Source organism: Meriones unguiculatus, chromosome 1 (assembly GCF_030254825.1).
Source record: "Meriones unguiculatus strain TT.TT164.6M chromosome 1, Bangor_MerUng_6.1, whole genome shotgun sequence".
NCBI classification, from domain to species: domain Eukaryota; kingdom Metazoa; phylum Chordata; class Mammalia; order Rodentia; family Muridae; genus Meriones; species Meriones unguiculatus.
This window is the reverse complement of record NC_083349.1, coordinates 130579310-130599992: the sequence shown is the minus strand read 5'-3', so window position 1 is coordinate 130599992 and position 20683 is coordinate 130579310. Positions and strand designations below refer to the sequence as shown.

Genomic DNA, 20683 nt, shown 5'->3' with positions numbered 1-20683 from the left:
AGTAGGGATTAGTAATGCTATCAAGCCATACAAAACTATACATGAATACTAGATAACTTACCAGGGAAAAATTAAAAGAAAGATCAAACTGATTATTTTCAAAAAAATAAAATTTGTTTGAAAAGAAATGCTGGATAACTTTTAAACAGTTATTTCAAATAATAAAGTATAACATGGCCACAGACCTTAGCACAACTGACTCCGTGACAGAAGTGCCAATTAAGCTATAAAACTCAGCATATAGGCAGCACCACCTGCCAAAATTGAAACCAAAGACCTAACCCATCAAATCCCATAGTTCTGGGAATGTCTATAAATGTACTAATCTTGCTGGTTTTTTATTTCTGTAGTTCTGCTTCTGGCTACCTGTTCTTGCTTACTGAAGTATATTAAACCAGAATGTTTGTTTGTTTGTTTTCAGTTTTGTTTTGTTGCTTAAAAGCTCACCTTGAGAAAGGTTCAGTTCTGCACTGGGTTCCCTTGCACCCAGTGGAGTCACTGGCTGGCTAATAAAGACTTTCTATTGGCTTAAATCCCTGTCTAAGCCATTTTCTCCAAATATTCCACAACTAAAGGAATGATTATTGTTTTAGTCCCTCTCTATTGCTGGGAAGCTCATGAACAAAAGAAATTTATTCCCAAGATTTTTTTTTTTTTTTTTGGCTGCAAGATCTAAATCAGTGGTTTTCAACCTTCCTAATACTGTGACCCTTTAATACACTTACTTGTGTTGCAGTGACACCCAACCATAAAAGTATTTTTGTTGCTACTTCATAACTATAATTTTGCTATTGCTATAACTCATATAACAATGTAAATGTGTGTTTTCCAGTGGTCTTTGGCAATCCCTGTGAAAGAGTTGCTCCACCCTCAAGAAGGTTGTGACCCACAGGTTGAGAATCTCTAGTCTAAATGAAGGCATAAGAGCTGGGAAAGGTGGTGATGGCACACCTTCTAGGCACACAAGGATGTCTTTTTACTGCAGTCATCTGTGACAAAAGCTATAGAAGAGAACACTCCATAAAGTCAGGGCAGGGCAAGAAAGCACTCTCCACACAGTGAAGGCTGAAATATAAAAACTAATCTCCAAAAGTCAGGGGTAGGATCTCTCCAGGAAATGAAGGCCAGGGTAAGAGAGAGGTCTCCATAATGTATGTGTGTTGGGAAGAACAATAACAAAATGTAGCTCTTCACGAAGCTACAGAGGATTGGGAAAGCATTCTCTAGGAAGTGAGGGAGGGATGAAGGACACAGGAGCACTAATCCCACTGATAAGGACTCTACCCACAGCACTCAATCACTTCCTCAAGGTCTCACCGCCTAATATCATCACCACCTTAGCAATTAAGATTCCAACATATGATATTGGGGAGAGGCACACAAACATTGCAACATAACAGCAATTTAAAAGAAATGACCACAGCATAACTGGAAGTTATATGACTGGTCATGAAGGTATGTGATTTTCCTGAGAAAAAGCACTTTAGAGGACACAACAGAGGAACCATGCAGCTGCATGAGAAGTCCAGAAAGAGTGACAGCATCAGCAGTCTGCCCGTTCTAAAAGCTTGTTTGTAAGGAGACTAGGAAATAGCTACATAGTAAATGACAGCAAACCTGGAACCCTGGCACATATGTAAAATCACAGCAGATGAGAGGCTGAGACAGTAGGCTTAAGAGTCCTACATCAGTCTGAGATGCTGTCTTAAAAAAAAATCAAACAAGCAGAAACAACTAGTGCTGTTCATATGAAAGGAGCTGTTTGGTCTCTGGCTCTTGAGTTTTAGATTCTAAGAGAGTATCTCAGTGTATAATTCTGCCTATCTCAGAAATATGTAGCCCAGGCTCAACTCAAACTCAACATCTCCTGCCTTACACTTCAAGTACTGGATTACAGGCTTAGTGGTTATAAAGAGTTCCAATAGCGCATTAGTTTTTTCTCTTACTTGGGAGAAATTTTAGTATCTTTACTGTTGGAAGGAAAAAGCCTGAAGATTCACATACAAAAAAGAGCAAAGCGCCAAATAATACATCTACAAAATAACCCTATACCTAAGACTCAAGAAAATCACAGAGCAGGATGCAGAAAGATTCTAAGAGCCAGACAACAAGGAGACCTACTAGTAGACAGTATCTTAGAGACGTGACAGAGAAGCTGCACCCACGCACCCTCAAAAATAGTACTGGCTAAACAAGACCTGCACGGCATGCCAATGTAGAAATGGGAAACTGAGTATGTCCCACTACTCCTGGATGAAGAACTACAGACAACCAAAGGCTATTGAGAATAGAGAATCACCTTTCTCCAGGGATGAGCTCCCTAACACATTATCCAATTCCAAATGGCTCGCACTAAATTCATGCACATAAGATTAACACTATCTCTTCACACGTGCATGTGTCTGTCCACCTGTCTGTGTGTGTGTGTCCATGTATGTCTGTGTGTGTATGCACTGTATATAACAATCATAATTAGAAGTCATGAATTTAAGAGAGAAAAGAGTGGACAATTGAGAAGTTGGAAGTGGGTGAAGGAGGGATGGTATAAAGATGAAACTCCTGTAGGAAATTCTAAAATTTAAAAAAACTAAAATTAAAATTAGCAAAAACTGCATCCTGTAGACTAGATGCAACCACTGCAGTCATCCATGCGCTTCAGCAACCCTGAGCCTCAAGGACTAGCCCTATTAACGCTCAGCCACAGAAAGCAGACAGGCACACAGGGCCTCCCCTTCACCACTCCGCTACTGGCCACTGCCAGATTCTGGGATGGAAGTCACTCTTTACTTGTGAGCGCACTGCCACCGCACTAACTTCCAACAGACAGCTCTACACACAGGGCTACACCCACCACTCTGGTTAATCTCACTGAGTCACAAAGCAAAACCAAGAGGTGTGAATGTGAGAAAAAGACTGGTGAAAAGGAGCTGGAGGTGAGAGTGGTCAGTACATACTGTGTGTATGTGCAGAGTTGTCTCAGAGCAAAGTTCATTCATAAAAACTACTGGGATTCAGACCCTTTCATTTACTACTTTACCATCTCCAACAAATTATTTAAACTGCTCCATCATCTATACAAAATGGGAAAAACAGTATTACTAACCTTACTATATTGTTGAAAAGATGCCTTGAACAAAACCGCAATACTCCACAGGTATGTATGTAGAGTGTGTGTGTGTGTGTGTGTGTGTGTGTGTGTGTGTGTGGATGTGTGTGTGTGTACACGAGTGAATGTGTACCCATCACATAAAAATGTATTTTATATATGTTATATAGTAGAAACCTTTGGTGTATTTCAGAATTAAATACAAAAAGATGTAAGTTCCTCTTTGCTTAAACATGCTCTACTGTGCAACACAGTTCCTTCATGATAAAATTCAGCTATTTATTACTTTTAAATCCAAAGTCAAATGCACATTTGAATCCCAAGAAATTTTTCACATTACCTGGGTCTCCACACCTTGCTCCAGCAGACGTTTAGCTTGATTTTCCACTTCAAGTCTAGCTCTTGCGACAAAGAGTAGATCATTTTCTATCACTTCTATTCCAGAAAGATCTATTCCTTGAGAAAGATAATCTGTTAAAAAAAAATAAAATTTAATAGTCAATATCAAATAAAAACTAAGGCATGTCTTTCTTTTTTTTTTTTTTTGGTGTGTAACTTACTATATGGTGTTCAGTCATCAGATTGTATTGTATTGGATGCTTTAATATAGTTTGACCTGGTCGTTATATTATAACCAGGTTGAAGTAGGCTCTGATTGTATTTAATGCTAGGATATGTTTTAATAAAGCTGAGGACCAAATTTTAATTAAGTGAAAATGTACTTGACATTGTATTAACTGGAAAAATGAAGTTATCTGTAATTAAATGTAATGTTTTAGAAGTGATGCCTTGAGGGACTGGATGCCATGACACACACCTTTATTTAATCTCAGCCCTTGGAAAGCAGAGACAGGGGGAGAGGAAGGGAAGAGGAGGAAGGGGGGGGGAAGAGGAGGATACAGGAGGACGTGCTGGTGGTAGTCATGGTTCTATAGTTGCCTCTATGTGTTCAGAGTTTGGATAATTTTTAAAACTGTGTAATTCTTTTTATTTTGCTTATTATCAAAAGTTTCTAAAATACTATGCTTAAGGATGAAATCTGAGGTTTAATTACCTTAGTTACAATTCTACAATTCTTACTTCTAATATTTTATCAAGGCAAATTTTCTCTCTCCCTCCCCCATCCCCATTTCCTTTCCTTTTTGAGAAAAACTCTCATCATGTAGACAAGACTAGCCTGCAGTTCTTTATTTAAACCAGTCTGGACTTGAACTCACACAGGTCCACCTGTCTCTGCTTTCCAAGGGCTGAGATTAAATAAAGGTGTGTGTCATGGCATCCAGTCCCTCAAGGCATCACTTCTAAAACATTACATTTAATTACAGATAACTTCATTTTTCCAGTTAATACAATGTCAAGTACATTTTCACTTAATTAAAATTTGGTCCTCAGTTTTATTAAAACATATCCTAGCATTAAATACAATCAGAGCCTACTTCAACCTGGTTATAATATAACGACCAGGTCAAACTATATTAAAGCATCCAATACAATACAATCTGATGACTGAACACCATATAGTAAGTTACACACCAAAAAAAAAAAGAAAGACATATATAGTACAATTATAACATATTATTGCTCACTGTAATTCAACCACAGTTGTGTCCTTTTTCTTTTTCGAGTTTTGTTTTGTGTGTGTCTGCCAGAGACAGAGCTTCTCTAGGTAATAGCCCTGACTACCCTGGAACTCTGCAGATCAGGCTGGCTTCAAACTCAAAGAGATCTGCCTGCCTCTGTCTCCCAGAGTGCTGAGATTAAAGGCGTACACAACCAAGCCCAGCCACAGTGTGTTCTTTTGCAACATGTGATCCAAAAGAACATAAGGCATACCATAGTAAAAGATTACTGTAAATACCTTCAACTCATTTGAGTGTAATTATGCCTGGAACTTAATAGGTAACTACAGAAAAAAAAATGACACACTCATCAAGCTTTGGAGAGTTTTGGGATGCAAAATGGCAGCAATACATAATGTATGCCCTAAATACTCTGTAGACTACTATCAAAATCAAAACCTACTAATGAATGCCAAACTATGTTATATACCATTGTGTTACTAATAGATGTCAAACTATGTTATATACATTGTGTTACTAATAGATGTCAAACTATGTTATATACCATTGTGTTACTAATGGATGTCAAACTATGTTATATATCATTTTGTTCAGTAGATCTGGTATGATTTTACAAAATAAAATATCTTCTTTGTTTACTGTTTGCTGCATGCTGAATATGTAACCCAGGGTCTTCCACATACTTACATAAACATTTATCACTGAGCCACATCCCTAGTCCTAAAACCTTTCATTTAAAATTTAATTTTCAGAGAATCTTGAAGAAAACTTTAGATTGAAAAGATAGATAATATTACTCCTCCAATTTGCTAGCTAAAAACATAAGCATAAAAATCCTGCCATGGAACTGACATTAGCCAAGTTAGGATAATGATAGCATTAACTGCTAACATTCTACATAAGAAATGCCAGATTCTCTAATTGTAGATGGAGGGTGCAATGAAATCACAGAAGAGGACCATTTCATCAGTAGAAAGAACTCATGTTTGGGGGTCAAACTGCCAAGGCTATCTGTAGGAGTCAGGGGGTTAAAATGGTGGAAAAGCAGGCAGATTTTATATAACAGAAAGCAAGGTGGGGTCTTTGAGCTGACACAGGCTGTTCTGATAGACAAAATGCTCTTCTATGAGGTAGCCAACACCAGCACTGCCCTTTGCAGGCCACTTTTGGATCTAACAGAAATATGCCAGCATTGCTAACAATCTGAACTTTAAACCTTATTAAACAAAGAACTTAGAAAAAAAATTTACACTAACACTTGCTGAATTTCCTCCTGTGTCATATCGCAGAAAACTAAGTTGATCTACTTGGGATGATTATATTGTTATCATCCCTCAGAAGGGAAAAATGATGACACTAGTGCTTTTGGTGGAACAAAATGTTAGCTACCTTTATTTAAATTTAGAAATCTAATAAATTACAAAGACATTCAACTAAAAGGCCAGACACAGACATCAAGAAAACTGATAGTAATAATGAACATAATAACTTTTTTTAAATAATATCTAATTTGTTAAAACTTAAGATACTAGGAAATGAATTCTGTCTTCTATCATCAAGGATTGCTGCATGTGTTATTTCATGGAATACCCAATTTCTTTGTATCCTTTAGCTTTCAATCAAAATTAGAATTAAAAAATATATAAAGATAAGGTAACTAGACTAATAATATTCTACATTTTAAATTAATGATTTTTTAACTGATGATAAAAATAACATTAAAAAGAAAAGGGTGAATATATTTGGGCATAAAGATTGATCAGTGTTAATTATAAACTTACATAGATATGCATGTCTATAGGCATCATGTACAGGTGACATGTGTATGCATATTTGCAAGCACATATGTGATCATTGCATGCCAGCAAAAAAATGTTGAAAAATAATTGGGATTATCATAATAATGCTCCAAACAATGACCAAAATATTCCGATTGTAGACACGCAAATGTACTTGTGTGCGCGTGCGAGTGTATGTGTCCGTGGGCATGTCCAGGAAGGCTCAGTAGAGATTATTGAGAACAAAGCTGAAAATCTACACCATCAACACAACAAACAAATAAAAGCATAATTTAGTCACTTAACATAGCAATATAGATGAAGTATTTGCTTTAAAATCAATGCATTTTATAGAGCCTTAAAAATAAGTAAATAACAGGTATATGTTATCAATGGGTCAACATAAAGATTTCAAAGAATCAACACATCAAGGATTGATTCAGATTGTTCAAATGAATTAACAATGTATTATTTGGCACACAAGGACCTCAAAAGAAGCGAAGGGTGAGATGATATCTTTCTGGTAAGAAGTCCAAAAATTTGGTAGATAGTATTTGTTATGGCATTTTAATACTTTTCCTCTAAATATTATGGCATTATTAGATAACTACATTCAAGGTATTAGAACTATATTTCATGTTTAAAAACCAAAGACTTCCTTACAAAGAAAGGTTCTGTACAAAGATTTTAACTGCCAACTAGATAAAGCCTTTATAAATACCATGCTCATCATGAATTTTTCTGAAGTCACAGAGATATTAAAAAGAAAGAAAGAAATTACATAACACCATAACACAGAGGCAACAACTGAGAAGCAGATGAGGGGATTTGCACGGGTATGACTGAATCCCCACATTCTCAACCAGCACCAAAATAGCACAGAGCCTCCCCTGGGTGTTTATGTGAGAAAAAGCAGAGGAATAAAAAACTGACACAGAGACTGGGCAGCTGGCTATACTCGCCAATCAACAAAAGTTGCTTACTCCTACACATTTACTTTTCAAAGAGCACCACTTAAATGCATGCCTCTGAAAAAGCACAAATGATCTTCAGATGCTCTAAAATACACAACATGAGCATTCTCTTCCAAAGTTCATCTCTTTTTTAACCTCCCAGAGCATTATTTGGTTCATGTTTTATTTGAAGGGACACATATTTACTTTTGATGGTGGTTCTGGTTGGAGACTGAACCTAAAGACTTAACATGCACTCCCCCACTGGACTATGTCCCTATCTTAACACATAAAATGTCCAGTATCTAGAATTGTTTCCATGAAAAAAAAATTACAAAGATGGAATCGTTTGTTTTACAGAGGAAGTATAAAAGCTGTATCCATTCAAAGAAGCACTTTTAACTTATTTGACATTTTTACAAGTTATCTAAGTAGCCTTGGGGGGGAAGAAACTACTGGATTGTATATATTTTACTTTCTAGTAAATGAGACCCACGTCTAACCACACACAACACAAAACTACCACTGCTTAAAAACTACAGGTGCTGGCCTAGGAAAATATATGTTTGTACTAGTCTGATACAAACTTTTGGTGAAGCTAAATGTTGGTTATTAATTACATTGTTTTGAGTATGATATAAATTTTGTTTCCTTTGTTTATATCACTTTATAACTTTATAACTGCTTATTAAATATACTTTGATAATTTTCCCAATCTGCTTACTTTTTAATTTATAGTTATATTTTCTATATTATTTCCTAAGCCCATTCTTGGAATGCAATGGTAAAATTATCTAAGTACCTCTACATTAAATTCTTACACACACCTGATTAAGTAACTCAAGTATGGGAGGAATGGGCTGGAGAGTTGGCTCAGCAGTTAAGAGCACTTGTTCTTCCATTGGACCCAGGTTCAATTCCCAACTGTCCATTACTCCAAGCCAAGGGGATGCAGGTCACTTTTCTGGCCACCTCAAGCACCAGGACAGACGTCATACATAGACATACGAGCATCCAAAACACCCATATGCATAAAATAATGAAACAAATCTTAAAATTAAAAAGAAAGACATAAACTCAGGCTCAGGTCAGTAAACAGGTAAATGTTCTTGTTGACTGATGACTTGAGTTCAATCCCCAAGACCCACAGAGAGAGAAGGAGAGAACTGACTCCCAGGAGTGGCCCTCTAGCCTCCATACACAATGCCATTGTGTACAAATGCCCCCACAAATACACACACAAATAAACACATGTAACTTAAAAACAATTCAGCCTAAAGCCTGTTTTGTACAGAAATAGGTGACATAAAAATTCCTACAGGATTATCTCAAAGACTGACAATAACTGAGAGAGGTAAGATACTACCATCTGAGATATTGCATAAACAGTAGTTCTTTGAGAATTCTCTTGCTGTATAACAACTTTAAAAAGGAACAAAACAACCATAAAAAATTTTCAAACATCATAGATGATATCAGATTATAATGTTAACAAAATTTGATACTATGATTTAAGCCAAATCAAGGAACTAATTAAAGCCAAGGTACTTCCATTCCCTTTGTTTCTTTCTTTCTCTCCCCACCCCCAAAGGTGAAGTCTCCTTATGTTGCTTCATCTGGCCTTGATGTTGGAGCAATCCTCCTGCACCTGTGTCCTTTGTGCTTAGATTGCAAGTATGTATCACCATGCTCAGCTTACAGGTTGCCTTTTTCTTTTTCTTTTCTTTATTTTTCCCTCCTTATAATCAGGGTCTCACTATGTAGCCCTAGCTGTCCTGGAACTCACTATGTAGACCAGGTTTGCCTTAAACTCAGAGATCTGCCTACCTCTACCTCCCGAGTACCACCGCAGCCTGTAAGAGGAACAAAAGGTCTCTCTCAAACCCAAGTAACCCCTGAGGATAAGAACTTTAAATGGCATTGACAGTAAGGAAATAGTTAACTCTGGCCAACTGCATGGTCTTAAACACCAACAGTAAAGTTTAAACAGAGACTGAGACAACTAGAGTGCTTTGTTTTAATACTCCAAGGAATCACACTCCCCAGACATTAGACACAGCTGTATGAAATATTATTTAAACAACTAAGTATTTCCTTCTTATATATAAGTATATATATACATATATAAGTATTTTCATATATATATCATCCAGATACAAGACTTCAGACCTTGGTTCACTGCAGCCAAGAGAAGTAGATCTTTTACTGTTTAAACCTGGAAATTAAATGATAGAGAGTTTTCTCTTCTTTATCTAGAAGCAACATGGGAAGGGGGCATCATGCTGCCTTTTAGCCAATTCAAAAGCTATCAATGAGCAAGAAAGCAGAATTGGCAACTCTGATGATCAACCTTAGAGGCCAGAGGGAGCCGGGGGGCGGGGGGGGGGAGGAGCCCAATAGATGCTGTGATCCCATAGAAAGGCTATAGTGGACTTTGCTTTCAACATTTTAAAACACCCTTGTCCTAGTTCACTCTTGAGGACTGGTAATGTTAACAACTTCTGCATTTACTTCCCCCTCGAAACTCATTCCAGACACCACCCAATTCCTTCCTGTCCTCCCTACATCTGACAGTTGGGCTCTTCTAAACAGGTCCTCTGGAGGGCTACCCCAAAACAGCCACAACTGACTCCCCTAATTCAGTACTAAGATACTCCCTTCCTACTAGAGTAACTTACTCCTAGATAGGACAGAAAAAAAGAAAGCCAACATCTTTTTTTTCTTCTCTTTCCTCCTTTTTATTGAAAATACTCATTTCTCATACTATATATCCTGAATATAGTTTCTCCTCCCTCTATTCCTCCCAGTTACTCCCCACCTCCCCTCCCATCTAAATCCCCTCCCTGTCTCTCATGAGTACAGGCTTCTACAAGAAAGCAACAAACAGATGAAAGGGGAGGATCTCCTCCCCTGTCAGTGGACTTGGAAAGGGGCAGGGAGGAGATGAGGGAGGGAGGGTTGGATTGGGAGGGAATGAGGAAGTGGGATAAAGCTGGAATACAAAGTCAATAAACTGTAATATTTAAAAAAAATTTTTTAAAGCCAAAAAAATATATAAAATGCTTAACAACATATTTTACATTTTATAAAACTACTGGATATTCATATAAAGTAAATATATATAGGGGAGAGAGAACAATATTTTTACTTTGATTCAGTAATTATGCTAAATATAAACCTGAAGACAAGACTTCTACACTACTAATCTCTATGTTCTTCAGATATTTTTCATCTGTGATATCTAGATAATCTATGCCAGTAAGTCCGTAACTTTTTGAAAACAAAAACAAAAACAAAAACAAAACAAAACAAAAAAATTACTAGACTAAGGTCAGATGGAAGGGGAGGAGGACCTCCCCTATCACTGGACTGGAGGAGGGGCATGGGAGGATAAGATGAAGAGAGGGTAGGATTGGGAGGGGTCGAGGGAGGGAGGGGGCTATAACTGGGATACAAAATGAATAAGGTATAATTAATAAAAAATAAATTTATTAAAAATTATTTGTTGCTACATTCATATATGCATATACATATATAATCTCAAATACACAAGAAAAACCAAGCTCAGTCTTGATAATGCTATTTCTATGTATCATTTTAAGGCCAACCATTTGATGCTTGATGACCAATTGTGATGGAAAGATCCAGATTTCACTTGACACAGTCTTCATTCTGGTGGATATTGTAATGACTGCTAATAAAAAATAAAAACCACAAAAAAGTATTTTTTATAAAACAAAAACTATCACATCAAAGTTGGACAAGGCAAATGAATAGAAGGAAAAGAGACCAAGAATCAAAGACCCTCTCATTCACACATTCAGGAGGCCCCTAAAACCACTCAACTGAAAGAGAACCTGGTGCAACCTGTGTAGGCCCTGTGTCTGCTGCTTCATTCAGAGTTCAGATGAGCTTTGCTTAAACGCTGGCCTTGCTCTCCTGGGGTCCTCCAACCCCCTGGCTCTGACACTCTTCCTGCCTCCTCTTCTGGAATGGTAACTGCCACAGCCATGTGATACCCATAAGCCAGCATCTCATAGCACCCCTCCCTCACTGTCCTGTTTTAATATTCTTCCTGTCTCCTTCCAAGTGATGTTCCCTGAGCTCTAGAGGATGTGACATGTTTTATGAATGAGAACTCAAGAGTCACTTGCTCTTAGCAACCTGACCAGCTATGAGGCTTCCCATTAACTACCATTCACTACAAAAAGAAGCTTCTGTGACCAAGGCCAAAGTCAGTACTAGTCTAAGGGTCTACATATACATAGTTAAAAGACAATTTTACAAAGTATCCATTTAACAAAGCTACTAGTTTCATCCTTAATGTCTATGACCTCCCCAGTCATAGGTCTCTTGACCAGATCATAACCAAATTTCTAATTGCTACCAATCAAAAACAATAAATTTAATATTAGAAGATAGCATAGCAGGATTAATTGCTGAAATGAAAGATTAAAGTATTACCATCACTCCACCTATGGGTGCCTTTGTAAAAGACCTGCACAAGATGCTGTACTTCAACATTTCAGCACAGACTGCGTAAGGACTGACAGAATGGTTACTGGGCAAAGGGGGATTCATCTTCTTCAGTGGTAAAGAGACTAGTAAGTTGTCATACACCAGTAAAAAAATCTGTGGTCCCTGCTCATGCAAGCAACCTTAATTAAACCAGGGGAATCACCATATATCAACAACAACAAAAAGACACAGAAATGGGAGGAGGATTTTTTTTTTTTTTAAAGAAGAGATTAAGTAGAAGGGAATGGAGGATCACGAAGGTAATAGAAATAAAAGAACATCAAAAGACTTTATAAACAAGCTGACATTGTCCAAGAATTTCCAAAAAGAGTATCGTCATCAAAAATATAAATAATTCCTATTATGTAATGGGTATATAACAAAAGATATTAAATAAGTTCATGAAGAGGACACTAATAAGACAATGCATGAAAACACATTGAAATTTTATTATAACCATTGACACTGACCTTTAATGCAAACTGAAACAGTACATATCCACTAAAATACTTAAAATCTTCCTTTAATTTTTTCTGGTACTTGATATAAAACCCAGAGCCTTACCCATGCTAGCTAAACTATGTATCACTGAGCTACATTGTCAGCACCAAAATATCTTTTTTTTTAATTCAGGAATTTTATTATTTTTTTTATTTTAATCACAAGTCATTCACTTGTATCCCAACTGTAGCCCCCTCCCTCTTTCCCTCCCAATCCCCCCCTCCCTCATCTCCTCCCTTCCCCCTCCCTGATAGAGGAGGTACTCCTCCCCTTCCCTCTGACCCTAGCTTATCAGGTATCTTCAGGACTGGCTACAATGTCTTTATCTGTGGCCTAACAAGGCTGCTCCTCCCTTGGGGGGGTGGGGAGGGACAGCTTAATGAACCAGTCATTGAGTTCATGTCAGAAATAATTCTTGTCCCCCTTACTAGGGAACCCACTTGGATACTGAGCTACCATGGGCTAAGTCCGAGCAGGGGTTATAGTTTATATCCATGTATGGTCCTTGGTTGGAGAAACAGTCTCATAGAAGACTCCTGTGCCCTGACATATTTGGTCCTTGTAGGACTCCTGTCCTCTCAAGGTCTTACTAACTCCCCCTTCTTTCATATGATGCCCTGAACTCTGCCAAAGGTTTGGTTATGAGTCTCAGCATCTTCTTAGTCTTTCAGATGCCCTCTGAGTAGGCTCCTGTCCTGTTACTTGTTTTCTCCTACTTTCAATGTCGATCCCCATTGTTTTTGTGGGTGAGTATTGATCATCTTACCCCTGGTCCTCTTCCTTGTTTATCTTCTTTAGGTGTACAGATTTTAGTATGTTTATCCTATCTTATAGGTCTACTACCCACTTATAAGTGAGTATACACCATTTGTGTCTTTCTGCTCCTGGGATATCTCACTCAGAATGATTTTTTTCTAGATCCCACCATTTGCCTGCAAAATTCATGATCTCCTTGTATTTAATTGCTGAGTAGTATCCCATTGTGTAAAAGTACCACAATTTCTGTATCCATTCCTCCATAGAGGGACATCTGGGTTGTTTTCAGGTTCTGGCTATTATAAATAAAGCTGCTACAAACACGGTTGAGCAAATGTCCTTGTTGTGTACTTGAGCATCTTTTGGATATATGCCTAGAAGTGGTATAGCTGGGTCTTGAGGAAGCAGTATTCCTGATTGTCTGAGAAAGTGCTAGATTGATTTCCAAAGTGGTTGTACAAGTTTACATTCCCACCAGCAATGAAAGAGGGTTCCCATTTCTCCACAACCTCTCCAGCATGTGTTGTCACTTGAGTTTTTGATCTTAGCCATTCTGATGGGTGCAAGGTGAACTCATTGGCACAGGAGACAACTTCCTGAACAAAACACCAGCAGCACAGGCTCTAAGAGCAACAATCAATAAACGGGACCTCATGAAACTGAAAAGCTGTAAAGCAAAGGATACTGTCGTCAGAACAAAACGACAACCTACAGATTGGGAAAGGATCTTCACCAATCCTACATCTGACAGAAGGCTGATATCCGGAATATATAAAAAACTAAAGAAGTTAAAAGGCAATAATTCAAGCAATACAATTAAAAAATGGGGTATGGAGCTAAAACAGAGAATTCTTTGTAGAAGAATATAGATAGAACGGCAGAGAAACACTTAGAGATGCTCAACATCCTTAGCCATAGAGAGATGCAAATCAAAATGACGCAAAATGTCTTTTAACTAGGAGTTAATTCTTTTATAGAAAACAGGTACATTTTTACAGACAGAATGTGAATAAGGGAATGTTAAACTAGGAATTAGAACATCTGGGCTTTAAAACTAGTTGATTGTATGGCCATAGAAAAATCACTACCCTTTTTGAGACTCTAAAAGTGAAGAATAAAATGCCTATGTTCACAAGATGGCTGTATAGCTATGGAGATACATGAATAAAGTGTGTTTTCTAATTATAAAAATGACATCAGAGATGGGGAACAGCCCTAAACAAGCACAAGGACCAGAATTTAAATCCTTCTGACCTGTATAAATAAAGTTGTAGCCAGTGGCTCACATCTGTAATCCAATACGCACAGGGAGACAAGAAGCTGAGACAGCCAAATCCCCGAAAACTCACAGGTCAACTAGCCTAGCAAAAGAAATGTAAAAAAACAAGAGATCTTGTCTCAAACCCGGTGGAAAGCAAGGGCCAACCACCAAGATTATCCTCCACATACAGATACCCTACATACACACAAAGATTTAACAAATACATCAAAGGGAACAAAAACGATGGTGCACATCATTAATCCCAGCACTCAGGAGGCAGGCAAATCTCTGAATTCAAGGCTAGCCTGGTCTACAAAGCAAGTCCAGGGCCCCAGGGCTCTGTTACACAGAGCAACCCTGTCTCAGAAAACCCAAACAAATAGACACACAAAAAATAAATTGAAAGAAAACTATTAATTTCAAAATGAGGTATTAGTTGCTACTTCTTGATCTTCTGATGAAATTTAGGAGAAGGATCCTGAAGAAAAGATAAACAAAGGTCAAATTTTGTTCTTTTCCAGTTAATTCTTAATTGATATGACTACATAAACTATGCATAGAATAGCCCGAGGCTTAAGTAAATCCTTAAGACATATTTTAAGTCTAAAATGCTTCTCAGGGAATATTTGCTCTCCCTCTTTGTCAAAGCTTTAGAGCATCAAAAAGCCTCTCTCTCGGGGTGCAAGAAAATCCTTTTCATTAAAAATGGGTGGCAATTTTCTTTCCTGTATCTTACAGTGTCCGCTTTGGACTTGTCATGCAAAGGAAGGCAAGGCCAGTAGAAACACACCTTATCTGCATCTTTCCTTTGAACACAGTTCCTCCTTTCTTCATGATTTCCTAATAACTATCATGCTGTTCATGTGACACAGTTTAAAAACATGGACTTATATTTTCCTATTCCCTTTCCAGCACTCTATTTGGGGTTTCTCAGTCATGCCAGAAATAAGTCACTATCAATCCTTTCATGCACTAGGTAAATCAGCCAAAAAAAAAAAAAAAAAAGAAAGTTTAAAAAATGAAAATAATGTTGCACATTCTCACAAGCCCAAGTATTAAGGTGGCTGAGATATACGGAAGGTAAGTTCAAGGTCAACCTACAGAATTTAGCCAGACCCCCATCTAAAAACATCCTGAAAGGTCAGAAACTACTCTGCCTGACCTTTCTTTCTTGGAACTTTTCACTGTTCACACATAACAGACTAGGGAAAGACTGACTGGTCAGCTGAGTTTTCCTTGCTGCCCCTCGCCATCTTTGATGAAACCAGTGACTGGACTATTTTGTTTTCTTTTGTTTGGGGGAAGATTTTTATTTTGCTTTGTTTCTTGTTGTTTGAAAAAAAAATGTTTAATTGTTGTTCATGAAGAGAATCCATGAAGAACTATATGGGTAATCGAAATTATTCTAATAAATTGCATTTTTGTGTACTTTATTACAAAGAACGGTATCATAACATCTTGTGGGCCCTCTGCTAAAAAGTAACATCATGCCTAAATAAAGCCTTTAAAATTTTATCCTGTACTATTACAGATATAAGTCAGTGCCATATCATCCTTCTGTAAACAGCATATTTCTATAACTTTTGTAATCATGATTATGCTTCACCAGGGTTGTTTTTAATGATATTAATCTAGAATGCTTTATTCCAGATGATTAAAAAGCTAATTAAAATAATAATAATACCAGGCTTTAACAAATAAAACATACAGTTAACAAGACAATCAATGAGATGTAACAATCACTTAAAAATTTCAATTCAAACGAATGAAAAAAGTCAATAAACAAATTATATAGATACAAATAAAATGAAATGTAGGTCAGTGATTCTCTGGGGAAGAATAGGACTCTGGAGAAACTTGGGGAGTGATAAATACGTTTAGCTTGAATGTGTTAAGGCTTTGTTTCTGAAGCATTCAAATAATGTTCAAACTTATCAAATTGAATACCTTAAACAAGGGAGGTTTTCCTATCAACTATACTTCACTAAAACTATTTCTAAGAAACAATATTTGCAACACAAAGGCATTAAACAAAGGCTCAGGGCTTATCGAACCATTTTCCTCTTCATTATAATTATGCATTATGCAAGGAGAATCTGTATGACTTTGATTTCCTTTGTCAAAAAGCCTTTTAAAATCTGCCTAAACTCTCCAGCTCTACATTCACATTAGAGCTTTGCTGGCCAAAGAAAAGATAAACCAGGCAGCCTCTTTACCAAAAAAATATTTGAACAATAAACATTAAAAGGTTCTAGTCACAAATGCTAAAAGCAATGCCATAACTCTTTTTATATGTTTTTGTTTGGTTGTCATTTTTTTAAATAGGGCCATGCAATATTATCTAGGCTGGCCTTAACTCCTGTGCTTAAATACTGCCCCAGAGGCTCAGTGACTTAGAGCATCATAGCACCTGCCTTAATTACTAATCATGGCTACTTTAAGGAATGCTTCTCACAGGTTTTAGCGCTCCAAAAAGAGTAATGCTTGGTGAAAACTGACACACTATCTTAACTGCTGTTATAATGAACTAATCTAGAAAATTCTCTGCTAATCAAAAGATTTAGCTGGTTTCCTCAATCAATTAGGCATGATTAAAATTTATTCAACCCAGGACAGCATCACTCTTAGCTTTTCTCCCTTAGTGGGACTATCACCTATAGAACATACTTAGAAATACACTGATTACATCAATCAGACTAGTTTGAAAGCAATATAAAAAAATACAAAATCCTCATCAACATAGTGTTAGTAATTTGTTTATTCCTTTAAAAATCAAGTAGAATCTATTTCCTATAGTAAAAGTACTCAATGTAGTCCTATCCTACAAAAACTACTTACACAAATAACTATAGATATAAAATCCTCATATATAAGTAACTTCCAGCTGCACTCATTTCTTGCTCTATATCTGCATTTTACAAAAAGGACAAGAAATACTATATAGTTATATGAAACTCATGTCCACTGTCCATATTGACTCCTTAAAAAAATGAAAGCAATTGTGAGAAGTAGAAGTCTATAAACATTATGAGATTAAACTCTGAGAATATGTACCGCTAATATATATATTGTATATGGAATACATTCACGTAGAAAGGTTAGCAGAGTCACTGGATGGGGTCATACACAACTAGTTATCAGAAACAAAATCAATAACAAATATTTATGATTCTGCTATAATATATCCTGAATTGTAGCATCTCAAAGTTGACATAAGGTTCTACACCAGGACCTCAGAATGTCACCTTTCTCAAAACTAGTCATTTCAGATGTAGGCTAAGATGAGGCTCTATTCTAGTATGACTAATACACATGAGGAATACTATGTGATTTGGCAAAGATTGGGCTTATGCTTCTACAATCCAAGAAACTCTAAAGATTGACAGCAAAGCATCATGAACTAGGAGAGTCATACAACAGTTTCCTTCAAAAGGAAATTAACTTATTAGTATTTTGATTTCAAATTTCTATCTTCACATCTCTGAGACAATGAATTTTTCTCTTTTTCATGCCACCAGTATAATTTACTATAGTAATTCTAGCAAAAAAGTATATTAAGGAGGCAGAAACCATTATAAGAACCTCTGTGTTTCCATGTGATGGACTGACTACAGGGAGTTAGTTTATCTACTTACTCCACTTTTCAGATGAAAGTGAATGACAGATTTCCCATTATTAAGTAGGGAAGACAAGAAATACTATTTGTGTTATTCTAGGCTGCTATCATAAAATAATATAACCTGGATAAATTAAAAACAAACACACAGAAGACATCGATGATTTCTCATAGCTCTAGAAATACAGCCTTCAAGACCAGGTCACCAGTATGGCTGGGTTCTAAACAACAGCCCTTCTCCATTTTTCAGACTTCTAGTGTCACAAGCAGACATGAAAGCTACCCCCAAATTCTTATCGAAGAATCCTAATCCCATTCATGAGATATCCTGACAAAAGTCTCACTTCCCACAGCCACACTGAAAATTAAGGCTTCAGCCTACGAATCTGCATCAGAACCATTACAAATGCTGACTACACTGCAGACAATAAGATGACCCCCGTGTAGCTGTCTGTTTCTAAAATCTAGGCCATTCTTAGCATCATTATCTGATTCTGGCCATCTAAAATTTTGTTTTCATCACACACTCTTCAAATATTTCTGTGAATTCTTTCTACTTAAAATAACTATATCACAACAGTGTGATGCAGCCATGATCATTCAGGCCTTTACAGCCATTGAAGCAGGACATTCTCCCCAAGCATGGTTGGATACCATAAAAAGCTAAAATGATACGCTCAGGATGCGAGGCTAAGCACTGCACTCAGGGTCAGCAGCTTTGGACCCAGAGAAGAGCATGTCTGATTGCATGCGGGTTGATGCCCCAGGTCCCGCCTCTGAGAAAAAGGTATCGGACAGGTCTGATGCTCTTTGGGTGGATGACACCTAAATGAACATCTGTACAAAGTCCCAATTTATTTCTAATATCAGAGATCAGACCTCTACTCTTGCCTGATGCGTCTAAAACAAAAAGGGGGAACTGTAGAGAGCTGCGGAATGCTATGCCCTAAAGATGGAGCTGGTTTCCGCCTTCCACCTTCCCGATGGTGAGTGCTCTCTGTCACGAACAATTCCACATTTGGCTAAGGCCGAGGATCTGGCTTGCTTCCATGTATGTGGACCTATCTGCATTGCCCCCGTGGCACGCCTGGGTTGGCTACCCAGAGGCTATTTAAGCTGTGGGCTGGCTTTCCCCGGGGTCCGAGGATTGTTCAATGTTCCTGAATAAACTGCATTGAAAAAAAAAAAATAACTATATCAAATTCACTTGGTCTCAAGTAAGAGCCCTGGATGATACGGAAATCTGTAAACATGAGAGGACAGCTTGAAGAAGCATTCAATACCTACAGAAACTACTGTCACAGACTCAAGAAAAACACCAAAGAGGTTCCTAACTTCTACTTCCTACATACATTTGCAGTTCTGCACTGTGGTAAAAAAGACTCAGTGCACTATCCCTGTCCAAAATCAGATGTGATGAACCCTTTAAGCAAAACAGCAGGAAACAAAATCAATGCACAAAAAAAAATTAGTTTTTCTCTTAATCAATAATGAACAGAAGAACAGAAGAAATCAGAGGAAAAATTAATTTGCAATATCATCAAATGAATAAATAAAATAAAAAAATTTAAAACTAGTAATAAACTTATCCAAAGACGGGAAGACTTCTACAATGAAAACTTTAAGGCATGAAGAAAGAAACTAAAACACTAGAAAATGAAAACTTCCCCTACTCATGGATAGGAAGAATTAACACTATGAAAAAGGCTATTATTGCCAAGGGAGGTAAACAATCTCAATGTAATAACCAGCAAAATTCTAATGCAATCTTTTACAAAAATAAAAATCCTCCTAAAACTCACACGGGAGCACAAAAGGTCCCAGAGAGCCAAATCAATCCAGAGGAAAAAGAGCAATACCAACAGTATCATAATTTCTCTACCTACAGAGCCAGAGTACCAAATATAGCAAGGAACTGACTGGTGTGGACAACACACACAAAACACATACAAACATCAACTATGCAACCAAAGCCATGTTTTCTTGTTGTTGTTTGTTTGTTTTTATCAAGATGCCAAAAACATACTGGAGGAAAGACAGCCTCTCCAACAAACGGTGCTGGGAAAGCTGGATCCACACTTTAAGGAAGGAAACTAGAGTCTCATTTCTTACACTTACAAAACCTCAAAGTGGACAAACAACCCTCATGTAATATTTTGAAATTGCTAAAGGAAAATACTTTAGATACAAGCATAAACAAGGTATTTTTTCCCCAAAGCCAGAAAATGACATCAAGAACAAACAAATGGGATTACCTAGAAATGAAAAGCTTCTGCACAGAAACAAAAGCTGTTAAGCAGACAAAGAGAGCTAATGAAAACCAATTATGCAGCTGAGAAACAACTGATAATTGAGATCAAGTACTTTTTGAATTAACAAAAAAAGAACATATTCAATGAACAGCTCTCATAAAAGTAAGTACAACTGGCCAATAAACATATGAAAATATTTTTTCAACATCCTTATTTGCCCATGAGAGAAATTTATGTCAGAACTACCCTGAGATTCTGTCTCACCCTCCAGAGAATAGCTATCATGAGAACAAATTAAATGCTGTCCAGGTCAGGGATAAAGGAACCCTTATGTACTGGTGGGAAGTACATGAGTCCAGTCA

General features: G+C 37.1%; 1 protein-coding gene across 1 annotated transcript in view; it reads right to left on the bottom strand.

The window, feature by feature from the left end:
- The window catches only part of Cog5 (component of oligomeric golgi complex 5), a 251996-nt gene that overhangs the window by 136625 nt on the left and 94688 nt on the right, over positions 1–20683 (bottom strand). The window contains exon 7 of the mRNA XM_060366797.1: positions 3447–3577. Coding sequence (XP_060222780.1) covers positions 3447–3577 — 131 coding nt within the window. The remainder of the gene's footprint in view (positions 1–3446; positions 3578–20683) is intronic.